This window comes from Strigops habroptila, chromosome 1 (genome assembly GCF_004027225.2).
Source record: "Strigops habroptila isolate Jane chromosome 1, bStrHab1.2.pri, whole genome shotgun sequence".
Lineage (NCBI taxonomy): Eukaryota > Metazoa > Chordata > Aves > Psittaciformes > Psittacidae > Strigops > Strigops habroptila.
The window spans coordinates 21,313,475-21,326,179 of NC_044277.2; the positions used below are offsets into that span (position 1 = coordinate 21,313,475).

Consider the following 12,705-nt stretch of genomic DNA (forward strand, 5'->3'; position numbering starts at 1 on the left):
ATGAAGCTGCACTTCAGCATCCCCGCCGCCGAGGAGCTGCGGGAGATGCGCGGGGGGCGCTACGTGGTGGGCGCTACGTGGTGGGCGCTACGTGGTGGGCGCTACGTGGTGGGCGCTACGTGGTGGGCGCTACGTGGTGGGCGCGGGGAGCGGAGCGGAGCGGGCGGCGGGGTAGTTCGGGCCGGGCGCGGTGTGACGGTGGTGTGCTTGCAGGTGTACTCGGTGTGCCTGGAGGGCTTCCTGCTCGGCAAGGCGCGGTACAGCCAGCTCCGCCGCTGGGACGCGCAGGTGAGGCCGACCGGGGGGCGGCGGGGTGAGGGCACCCCGGAAAGCCCCGGCGGGGCAGCCTGAGGGGGACCGGCGGGCCCTGCAGCAGGCCGGGCCCCATGAGGGCTGCAGGGCAAGAGCGGCTCTCCTGGCCCTCACAGGCCCATTGTGGGGTGAGGACAGTGAGTCGTTTCTGCCCAAATGCGCGTTATTAAAGCCTTCCTTCACACTGACCCCGCGGGGAGGATGCGCCTCGTTCCCCCGATGCTGGGCTGTTGGAAGGGCAGAGCCACTGCTTGTGTGGCACCGGTGTTTGCAGGGTGAAATCCAGCAACAAGTGAGAGGCAAATCCAAAAGAAAGCCAAGAGATGTGGCAGAAGGGTATGGTAAACTGGCTTAGTTGGTTACACCGGCCAAGCTGTGGGCTCCATATGCCTCTTTTCCTTGGGCTCTGGGAGAGAGATGCAACTGCTTTATTAGGGTCTTTAATGCTGTGAACAACTCTAGGAAGTGTGTAGAGGTCAGTCCAGGCAAGCTGCAGATTCAGTGCAGGGTGTTTTGGACAAGCCAGGGGTTAACCGAGTGCTGGATCCTTTGGCCTGAATTGCCTAAGTGAAGACCTCAGGAGTGACCCTTTCCACAAAGGCAATTACAAAACAGCTGGAACACAGGCCTGGAGTATTCGATGGAATAGTGTGCATTAGGGAATAACGTGGATTATTTCAGGGTGAACTTGCCTGTTTATCTCTGCTTTTGTTTTGTTTCTTGTGGAGTTGCCTCTGTCCCTTTCCCCTCTATCCTCTGGTTTTTGGGTTTTTTTTAAGATGATAATAGGGAGCATGTGATTTGAGCTCTTTCGTGGAAGCAGAGTGGCTGCCAGCCTTCTCTTTGCTAGCCTGATCTCTCTGGCCTTTGCCAGTCCTTGGCTCCAAGCAAGATCTCTCCCAGCTCTTCTGTCAGTGTGGGTCATCCTTGCTGAGCAGCCTTACTTTACCTTGACAACACTATTTCAGGCCCCTGTTTGATGAACGCTTCTCATGGTGGGGGGGTTTAGGTAGGTGCTTCTCTTGGCAGCCTCCTCCCTGTGCTCTCAGGTGCAATGATAGAACCACTGTGGAGCAGTTTTTACAGCCAGCCAGGTAACTCCAGATGGGGATGGGTCCATCTCTCCCAACTCTGTGTGATTGCATAACCAGTTGGAGCAGCACAGCTAGAAGACAGCTGAGTCAGCAGCAGGGCTGCCACAGGAAGCAGTGTTTGCTGAGGTGTCCTCTCGTCCCTCTACTCCGCAATTCTTTTCCCTATGGGAGCTCTCACTGTAATATTTTGCTCTGGTTAATGGAGCATTTTGGATAACGTAGCTGAACTAATAAACCAGCTTATGTATTTGCATGCTTTTTCTTCAAGGCTTACTGTTTCTTGCTCAAGAGTTTAACTTCATTAATACTCTCAGCAAAATCTTCTCCTTCTCTGCGTGCTCTGTTACTAACAGTTTGCCCCTTGCTGAGCTTTACAACTTGTTAGGTGATTTTTATTTTTAATTGCTTCATTCCTGCTGTTGGTAACTGCCATCCTTGGTCTTGAAGCATACAACTACACTGCTGTCCCTTAATTGCCTTCCCTATACTTATGTGAGATTGCTTGTCTATAATCATTACATTCTGTTCTGCTTATTTTGCTTTAAATATTCTGATAAGGTACAGAAATGCACACATAAAGAAGTCTTAAACTCCAGGATACAGTAATTTCACCCTCCTGGTTAGTGTGTCCCACACATGCAACAGTTCTGTGATGGCTAAGAATTGGGAATAAGCTTCCTCCATGGACAGATTCCTGCATAACTGTACTTGACAGTAATTTTTGAACACTGCTCTGGACTAGTTGTGCCTCTGATCTCCTTCAGGGTGGTGATTTCTAGAGCACTGCTGTTCCACCTCTACAAGCTCCTCTCCTAACTTGTGATACAAAATCAGGACATAGAATTTTTGTAATGCTGTGCCTTATCTACCCCTTTTCTCTTGCTGCTCCCTGTCACTTTATATTCTGAGAGTGCTTCTGTTGTTTGACACTTCCAAACTCAGCTCCTTTCTGTCTCCCAGAGCAGTTGTTCCCTGCAAAAGGACTGTCTGAAGGGAACAACTGTTCAGAAGTAGTGTGGTGTGATGGAGCATATGAGGTTTCAGGAACACTGTTGAATGTGGAGGTACAGGTATACTAAATCTGAGCAACATTTCCTTACTTCTACATGCCTTATTTCCAAATGGGATTCTCAGCCTTAAGCTGAGCACGCAAAGCAAATAGTATAGAGGGAAGCGTGAACAACCAAGAATGATATCCTAAAAGACATCTTGCTTAGGCAGAGTTGCTTAGGCAGGGTTGGCAGAAATGCTGAGGAGAGCAGTGCAGCTTTAGCCCTTCTCCTGTGGGGACAGGCACTTGTCTGTGAATGCCAGAAGGTGCCTGTCTTCGTCTGAGGCTTTGTGTTGGCTGTAAGAGGGTCCAGAGGTGGCTCTGCCTTCTCCCCTTCTGTTCCTTCTTTTAGGACCTAGAGCATTCGATTGTGGGAAATCCAGTTTTCATTCCCTCTTCTGTCTTGAGTATTTAGGTATTAAGCATTAGCAATAGGAAGAAGAGCTGAAGGACCAGTCTCCCTTTGCTGGGGATGATCACCATAAATGTTGGGCAGCGTTCCTTATTATTTGCACTTGCTGAACTAAGACTTGTGTAGTCATTCTCTGCAAATGACTGTGAGCAACTTCAGCAGGAGTGTTCATAGCAGATGGATGTGCATTTTAAGGATCTAAGCTCTGGCCCTAGATTTGTGCAAGTACAGCTGGGGAGTGTGCTGTGCTGTAGCTGTGTTCTCTAGCTTTAGTTCTGTGGGACTGCACACTGACTAGAGCACCCCTAGTAAGGCTGTGGGTCTTTATTCTGCTTATGGAGAGGTAAGGCTCTCTTGCAAGAATATACAAGTGACAAACTTATAGAGCGGGGCTGGAGATTACCTGGGCAGTGGTTTGTGCACTAAAAATGTTACTGGATGTCCTCAAAATTGAGCAGCTGCTGAAGACACAGGCTCTCCCTGGTTTCCGCCTTTGATGTTGTGATGTTTGCATTTGGCTTTTCGGTTTGGCAGCTGCTCTCTAAACAAATATCATAATAATGAATCTATGTTCTGTTGTAGGACTGAAAGGAACAGATTATTTCTTGCATTTTTTTTGAGTATTCACTGCTTTATTTCAAGGCAGGGAGTAAATAGGATGTATCCTCTGTAGGGTTAAGAGTGAAATGCAACAGTGATGGACTCTGGATAGCTGCCTGGTCAGGTAGATCCAGCCGAGAGAAAACAGCAGTGCTCAGGGCACCCTGGCTTGGGGCTGAGACGTGTGTTTTCTGTGGGGTGGCTTCAGGTTGCAGGAAAAAAACCAGAGCCTTGGCGGGGGAGGGGGGTGGGAGTGAGGAGAAGGTCAGCATCAGGTTTTGGGGACCCATCTCTTATGGTGGCATTCACCTGGCAGGGCAGCAGGCACCCGGCACCACCAGGTACAGTGTTGATGACTTGCATTTAAAATGTAGGTAGAGTTTGTGAAGGCAAATATTGTGAGTTTCATTCTGCTAGAATGAAATTCCACGCTGGTGGCTATAGTCTGGTGGACTCTCAGCACTACACAAATACACACTTAAAATTTACGGGTATTTTTCTTTCATTCTTTGACATGTGAAAGTCTAATCGGTTGGAAGTTTCTCTTCTCTGTAGCCCAAATCCTGGGGGGACACAACTGCGGTTCAGGAAACTCACCGAGCAGCTGTCACTGAGATGAATTAATTTGATTTTATTTTTTTGTAAGTAGGCCAGAGTCTCAGCTTGTGCAAACAGATGATAACAGATGGTACCGCTCTGTGCAGGTGAGGCATGGCCTGAACACAGAAGGAAGAGAAAGGACCTCCTTGTTGTCAGTGTGGCTCTGCCTTTGCGACTTCTGGCAATTCTTTTTGCCGTATCTCCTCAGGTTGCCTGCCTGTAGAGCAGAGATTATATTTTTCAGTCCCTGGGGGAAGATCACATACATGAAGGACTTTGAAGATAAAAAGCCCTCTATACTTAGCTATTACTCTTAGCTTTACATAGAACCAAAGCATATAGTGCTACCTAACTCTTCTATGCTGTATATCTCTGAGTGATTCACGCGTATCTAACAAACAGGAACTCAGAATCAGCAGTGTGTGGCCAATGTAGGGAAGGTGGAGCTGTAAGAATATGTCTTACTCCTGTTTTTAGCCAACAGGCAGGAAAAGGTATTGCTAGTTCTTGCATGAGTAAACTCATTTTTTTTCCTTCAGGCTTCAGTTGCTGGAGTCATGTGAAAGACGAGGGCAGCTGGGGCCAGAGGGAAAATGTCCTCTTTCACAGGATTTAATGATGCTAAATTTCTGAGTTGAATAGTGGTCCTTAAAATATAATTAGTAAGAATGTATCAGCATACTGTAGGAGTCTCATTTTCCTGATCAGATGCCATATTGGTTTAGTTTAGGTGAAGAAATAGCTAATCCTTCTCTTGAGAGAATTTGCCTATGGCAGAGAATTTTTACACTTCCAAGGGACCAACTACTGCCCAAACCTATACTGGGCCTTCTTATGTTAGCGTAAGGTAATTGTGGTTCTCTAGTCCTTGCAGGTGTGGTTATACATGAGGTAGGTAGGGTTTATACAGAGACATCATGCTCTTGTTAGCCAGCTAATATAGCTGGAGCAAGAATCAAACTTTCAGATAGTTTGTGTTGCTGAAAGATTCTCTGTTTAGTTTTTTGTTTGTTCAGGATTATTTTTTTATGTGTGTTTTGGTTTGTTTTGTTTTTACCTTTGACAGCATTAGATTATCTGATAAAAGTTACTACCTCTCACAGTCAAAATAATAAAAGCCTCTGAGGTAGCACTAGTCAAGGGCAGAAGTCAGCAGCTCTTAAAAAGTAGTTCTCTGGATATAGATCAAAGAAATCCTGTATGGACATATTGGGAAAAGAAGACATCTCTAACTATATCCTGTTTGTCTGTGAGGTGTATAAGACCTAGCTGATAAGGTTAATACAAGGCTGCTTTTCTGGCTCAGAGCAGGAGCTCAGAAGTGGTAAGACTGTGAAAACGAGAAACCCATCAGAAGAGGCTGCTCAGTTGGGCTGTCTTCTGGTGGCTGCCCGGGCAAAGGCTTTGCCCTTGCTGTGGGCCCTGATGGCCGCCAGGATGGTGCTGGGTGGGTACCCTGTGCCCTTTGCAGATCATCATGTCTCACTGTCAAAACACGAGAGCACTGAAATTCCTTAGAAACTGTGAATGCTTCTTCACTGATGTGGAGCTTTCCTTTGGCTGTTTTACAGCTGAGGCAGCTTTTTGGGAGTGCTGTGCCTGCTTTCCCTCCAAAGTTTTACCTGGCAATGACCAAGTCGATGGCAGATGAGAGACAGTCTCAGCTGGAGCAGTACCTTCAGAATGGTAAGCTTGGCTAGAACAACTTGATCAGCTTTCATATGTCAGGCTTAAACCCTTGAGGATGTGTGACTGCAGTGTGACTGCAGGGTGCTGTACCTTCTACACTCTGCTGAGTAAGGATGTGTCTAAAAGGCTGGGAGTAGGCATTGCAGCCCTATCTTGTCTGTTTCATTGGTTGTAGAACAGCACCATATCTTATTTCTCTGATTTCTGAAGCAGCTGCCTTTCTGCAGCTTTCCCAAAATGGAAAGGTGCAGTTTCACACTAAACTTCATTCACCTTAAGCCTTCCAGTGGCAGCCTGTGGTCTGGGTCTTCTCTCTTCTTCCAGATCAGTGAGCTGAGCCAGCCATCTCTGCTGCTTCACAGCTGCCAAAGCTGACACGGGGCTGGGTGGGAGAACTCATGGCTGGTGGCTAAGAGAGGGAGGCAAAAAAGGCAGGCACTTGGGCTGGTGGAAACGTAATATGGAACTGAGCTCTGCATCAGCCTATTTCCTTCAAGAGTTTCCAGCTTGACTTGTCATAATTATAACAAGAGGTTGTAGAAAAATTCAATCTCAGGCAAAATGTGTTGTCTTATAAATGAGGTCTGCAGGATGCTAGAATGCATCTTGTGAGACTCGTATAAGCCAAGAAATTAAATAAATAAAAATATTCAACTACCTCAGAAGAAGGGTGTGTGAGGGGATGAGCTTGAAGAGGTTTTGTAACCTCTGGCCTCAAATACTTTGTGCCAGGATTTACAAAACAAAACCTCAAGATTAGTCTTTAAAACTCTTACTTGGTGATTATTTGATCTTTCTCACTTAAGTATTCAACAGTTCCTTTTGGAGTTACTGGCCAAGAATGACCATGGATTTATGTGGCCAAGCACCTTCCTGTAGTCTTGCTTTGGAAGAATAGCAACACTACATGTGTTTTGCACTTGTCATAGCTTCAATGATTTAACAACAGGCTAATCAAGGTAGCTATGCAGAAACCAAAGGATGAGTAAAGTAGTTTAACCAACAGTCATGTATACATCTTTTTAGACACTAGCCATGTTTTTCATCTTTTGGCCAAGTTTGGTTTCCTCCCTCCCTGTTTTCCTCTTGTTTTTCAGTTACTTTGGATTCAAATATTACCAACAGTGATGCCTTCAGAGGGTTTTTCCGAAAGCTACAGCAGGTAAGTTTTGAATTTTTCAGCCAAATAGTTTGTTATATGAAAGAATTGAAATATTATCCTACCTCCTGAGTTCAAGGCTTCCTTTGCTATCTTCCTTTCCTTGTGTTCTTAGAGTATTTCTCTGTCTCGTAAAGCAGTGAGTTCCAATGACAGAGTGCTCTCTGTGGAGCCTGGGTGGCAATAATAATAGTAGTAGTATTGTTTTGTCCATATATGAACTTCTTTCTCACATGGAAAGAACTATTTGCTTTGGTTTTATATCCTGTGGTGTATCTGATGAATCTAAACAGTTCCCAGAAGAGTCTTTGTGAGAGCTCAATAGAAGGATTACACACATGCTTGGATTTTGCAACTGTAAATGCTTTTTGGTAGTGTCAGTGCTTTGGACTGATGAGCGTATTGATGACTGCTGTGAAAATGTCATGTTCTCTTAGCTTGCAACTGTAGTGATGGGCAGAATCTGGCATTGTATTTGGGCTGTTGCAACCTAGATAACTCTTGGAAATCCATTTTCATGTGGTCCATGACATGTATGATCCTTGGCAGGCTTGGATAGCTCTTGCTTGTGTCTGACTACTGCAAGGTGCTGTGTTTCTCTTTTCTTCTCTTGCCTCCTCTCCAGCTGCTGTGGCTCTTATGAGGATAGTGGTGGTTTGGAGCAGGTGGGTGCAGTATGACTCCAACAGCATTTTCAAGGAGGGGATGCTGCTTACTTTTCTGGGAAGTGCTTGGCATGCTGCTGGTGCTGCTGTATACCCACTTGTGAGTTGTTCTGGAGAGAGGGACTGTTTTGAAGGACCACGTAAGAGGTTTGTGACTTGAGAGCTCTTTGCTTGCTATGTATGATTAAAGCTTTTAAGGAGAGTTCAGAAACCCTGTAGGAAATGGTGTGAAGAAGTATTCCTAACAAATTCTAGAAAGGTTTTGCCTATATATTTTGTAGGTAAAATGACACAGTTTATTTGCAGTCTTTTAAATTCAGACCTACCAAAGTGCTCAAGACAGTGAATGAAAAGTCCCTTTCTGATTTCTTTTGTGATTTCTTTTGTGAGGAGCAGTATCTCTTTAGTTCTGATCCAATGCCTGCTATAGCCCTACAGAGGACTCCCTGCAATTACTGCTGAGTCTTAATTACTCTTGATGAGACTGATAACAAGTCTGCTAAAGAAAGTTAAATCCATCAGGAATGCCTGCAATTTGCCCTCAAACACGGCCAATTGCTTTCTTTTTGGTAGTGTTCTGGCAGGAAATAACTTCTCCAAATGCATGTCTGCAGTGTTTAAAGATGTCTTTTGGCATGCCAGTATTTTGTGGATTTCTCTCAACATCCCATCAGAAATGATGTTGAATATTTAGGCATTTCTGTACTGCAGGCCCTTTTGGTGAAGAGGGGTGACTTGAGAAGTACATGTGTAACACTTGATTTATGGGTTATGTACATATGTGTTTGTGCTTATTAAGGCATGTGACGACTGTGCTGCCAAAAGCAGTCAGTTATTTTGTAGAGTTCAAGGTGGGCACTAAATTATACCTTAAATGTTAGTGCAAGGTTAGTACATTCTTAGGACATAAAATTACCTCAAATTTCTGTTCTGTAATACAATGGAGTTTCATACGTGATGTTTAGGCTTACTGCTTGGCAAAGGCAGGAGTTCTCTGGCTTTTTTTTTGTTTACAATTTAAACTGAAAATGGTTGTGCTTACCTAAATTACTGCTTCCTGATACAAATAACGGTAGTGCTTTATGTGTTCTTTCATTATGGCAGAGAACAAACTCCTAAGAGAGGTCACACAACTCTGTGACAGACAGGAGTGCATCCACTGTCCCTAGCTGTGCACAGTGCATTTAATCGGTGTAACTGATGGCTGAAGAAGTATTCATTTTGGCTATTCAAGAATCTCGCTCAACAAACTGGCTTTGGTGTGCATGTTCCAGTATTTATCAGTACACTGGGACTTGTGAGATGGTTTATGGCAGAGTGATGAAATTCCTGTGACAGCATTGAAGACATGAAGTGAAGTTCATCTTTTTTAAAGCACCTTGGTACTGTTCTTTCCTTATTCATTGTTGAAGATGTGTAGGCAGCACTTGGCATCCTACATGTTGCTTAGGAGGGTTTCAGGGTTACTGCTACTTAGTGTTGAAATCAGGCGTTAACCCAAACTTGTGCTTAATTATGTTACGTTGCAAGAGGGATGATTAATGAAAGATTCAAGAATAAAACATCATTAAAATGATGAAATAGCATGCTCCTGTTCTGTCAGTGACATTGACTGGCTTTTATTAGGCAGCCTTGGCTACCTGAAGCAAGTTAGCATGCACCTGTACAACCAACCTGCCAGCTAATGTAGGAGAAGTGACAAAGGAACCATACTCAGGTGGTGATGAACGGGAAGCAGTTGGCCACTTTTCTGCCACCACAGCTATTTATTGAGCACAGATCTGTCTGCAGGTAAAACCAGTGCAGCTTTTGTAATAGAAACCTTCAGTTTTACTAGAATGAGATGGATCAGATTGCTAGGCTAGGGTTTCTTCCTAAAAATTCGACTGCTGACTTTTTTTCACCTTCACTTGTGTCTTTCATTATGAGAGAGAATAGAGCTGTTCTCTCAGGTAGCCTAGTAGTGCTTGCTTTGTTTTCTTGGCTTATCTTAAAACCAGCAGTATTTAAGCTTCTCACTGAAGAGATTTGTGTATGTCACTGGCAGAAATAGAAGATGCAAAGGAAAATCAAACTGAATTTAAGACCTGTTTGGTCCTTGTCCTGTGGTTTCCTTCTGAATGTGAAGGTTGTGCAGAGATGAGCACTCCCTGGAGTGGGAAGGCTGTGCAAGGACCATGGCTTTACTGCAGCCACCTGACAGTAGTGAACATGTCTCATCTGTATCTGCCCTCAACATCATGCTTCCCAGCTATACCCCCCTTATCATATCTAAAGGGCGAACTTTTCAAGTGGGGACAAGGCCATGCAGGTTAACCTTGCTTTCCAAGCCCCACTTTTGGCCCAGCAACACCTTTACCTGTTACATAGGTTGTTATGGTTTGCTCCTTATAGGAGGCATGCTCTGGCTGTTTCCCCAGCAACCTGATCTCATGGGAGGAGTTGGCAGGGGACAGCAGGGCTCCTGACATGTGGGGAAGCAGCTTGGCACAATGGATGCTTTGCTCAGAGTGAACATTGCTGGAATATTTACCAATGCTATCATATAGTGGAGTTGAACAACCTAACCCATAACACCCCTGCAACTCCACTCTTCCAAACTCTGCAGACTTGGCCAGTGACCAAGCTGGAGAGACATTCAGTATATGTCCTGCTACCTTCAGTCCCTGAAGACAAATGGCACAGTTCTTGCAAGAAGCCATTAAGAAGATGTGACTGTTGTGGCTGTGTTGTGTCTTCTTTTTCATCAGGAGAAAGACAGTATGAGCAGTTACATGCAACCCTACCAGTCTCCTTTTAATGCAAGTCAACTATATCCTTGAATTGAATCCAAGATCATGGTCTGTCTCTGTATTGGGCACCCGTGGAGTAATGTGGCTTGTTTGAGATGTAGCTGTGAGGACAGTCAGTCATTATGCATTTATGAATAAAATTGAGACACTTATTCTTGCAGCAGCAGAGGTTTGGAGTTAGTGATGTAGCAGGCTGACCTTTTCTAGTCTCTGTTGCTGGCAAACAGCAGCCCTTAGCATGTGCAAAAGGATTCAGGTGTTGGTGAAAGAACAGATGAGAAGTTCCTGAGAACTTGAACAAATACAGCCAGCCAGCGCCTGATAACAGGCAAAAAGCAGTGTTCTTATGTAGTCCTTCATCAAAAGACTCTGTAAGGTGCTCTTCCTTCTGAAAAGCAAGCATGAGGTCAAGGATTGGATAACATGAGAGCTATGCTGTGTGTGCTATTGAGAGTGTAGGTAAAATGCAAGCCAGAAATCTGCAGGTGTTACCAGGAATCAAAGCTGGTGTGATCATGGGTTGCATTTTGTTGGACAGAGCCCATGTGTCTGACCATGCAGCCTCTTCTGTACCCTTTCAACGCACTCAGCAGTGTGCAGGCAGTGGGGGAATGCACGTTTAACAATCCTGAAGTAACTCACAAATGGGTTTGGATGTGTATGTACACAAACAGGAGTCAGGCTGAATAGCTACAATTTAAGCACTGCTCTAAGAATATTATTTCTTCATATGAAACCAGGTTGGGTTTCTTATTTATGGACTTCTATTTTAAAAGTACAGCTGGCCAGAAATCTGAATTTCATGTGGGAAGTTTCCAGACTTTCAGACTTTTCTTGTGTGCTGGCCACAGGGAAGGTTTCTGGCATAGAAAACTCTGAAGAATTTTAATTCAAGGATGTCTGTTTTATTTTTCTATGTTAAGACGCAATTGAGTCCCCTGACCTGCTGTTCTTTTCAGCCATGTTGTAATAAGGGCCTCTGTTCTCACCCTTTCTCCTTTTACAGCCCATGCTGCTTAGCTGAGCAACAAATCCCTTGAGAGTTTGCTGAGGGTTCAGGTTGGCATTGACTTCTGTTAAAACAAAATCACTTAATTTTAAGTTTTCTAATGGAAAATTGGGAGGGAAAATGTAATTCCCGGCAGGCAACTGTGTAATAGATATTCCTTTTGGTTCCTTTGTTTGCATTTTTGGGTTCATTTGGGGTTTTTATTTTGTTTGTTAAAAGAACTTGTTCTTTTCATTGAAACCAAAACACACAGGAAATCCCCCACCAGCTCTGTATTGTTCTGTATTCCTATATTAATGACTGAGCTGTGCTTCAAGCTACAGGAGCAGGCAAGTGGGGAGGAGGCAGCAGTTCTGGATGTTTCAGGAGATTCTACTACAGGCAATAGAAGCAGCATTAAGGGAAGATTCAAATAAGCGGCACAAGAAAGCGTCCAATTCTAGTTACATGGCATGTTCCCTGAATTTCGGAAGCAATAGTGTAGGAAACGTGGAAGGTACCACTGAACATGTTGGCAAAACACGGGTGGTGGTGGTGTGGGTGTTATGTTGGTGCCTGTTTTGAGTAGATGAGACAGTGACTCTACTACTTTTTCCAAAACTACAACAGCAGCTTGGGAGAAGCTCTGAACTTCTGACTCACTGCTGCATATTCCTTTCAAAAGTATTTTTCTGTCCGTGTTGGAAGTGGTTGGGATTGCTATGGGCATTTACTAAATGGATTATTGCTAATGCTGATAAATGCTCTTCCCTTTGTATTTCTACTAAACTTAAGCTGGATTCTCTTGTGTTGTTTTAGGGACATGTCTATTTGTACTTCTTCATCTAACACTGTCTTCTCCTGCCTTACAGACTGCACTGTTTCCTCCTTTTGTTTTTCTGTAAGTAAGTTTTTTTTGGTCTCAACAATACTTTGCTGATAACAGGCTAAACACAAATATTTATTACACTGAACAATGTGTGGAGCTTCTGGCATAGACAGTTCTGTCTTCTGGAGTAAAAGCATGTGATAAAGGGGGAAGAAAATCTCCAAACCCAACAGTTCAAGATAATTTTTATTTTTGGTTTGCTGTGTCATAGCCATAGTAAGAGAACAGTGATCAAAAGTTGGAGATAAGAAAGTAGGGAATTTGTCCCCAAGACCATGAAATGAAGCTGTGCCTGTAGTTCAACAGAGTCAAATAAGATAAATAAAGCAGTTTTTTAAAAGACTGTGGAAACCACTGGTTTAACTATTAAACAGTGATATTTAATGAGACCATTGTAGATGGGACTGAGATTTTCTTTAATACATCCTTTCTTGTAGATCCTCAAATTAATCTA

At 44.1% G+C, this 12,705-nt stretch overlaps 1 protein-coding gene across 3 annotated transcripts in view; it reads left to right on the forward strand.

Annotated features, from left to right (window-relative positions):
- SNX31 (sorting nexin 31) overlaps positions 1-12,705 on the forward strand; it is a 51,411-nt gene continuing 38,706 nt past the window's right edge. For 2 of the 3 annotated variants that reach the window (XR_003989569.1, XM_030472648.1), the window contains exons 1-3: positions 1-66; positions 5,641-5,755; positions 6,856-6,920. Coding sequence is in view for 2 of the 3 variants with exons in the window: in XM_030472648.1 (XP_030328508.1) it covers positions 1-66; positions 5,641-5,755; positions 6,856-6,920 (246 nt within the window). In the remaining variant the exon portion in view is untranslated. Of the gene's footprint in view, positions 67-213; positions 289-5,640; positions 5,756-6,855; positions 6,921-12,705 lie in introns of all 3 variants that reach the window. The other variant, XM_030472776.1, reaches the window with a different exon arrangement.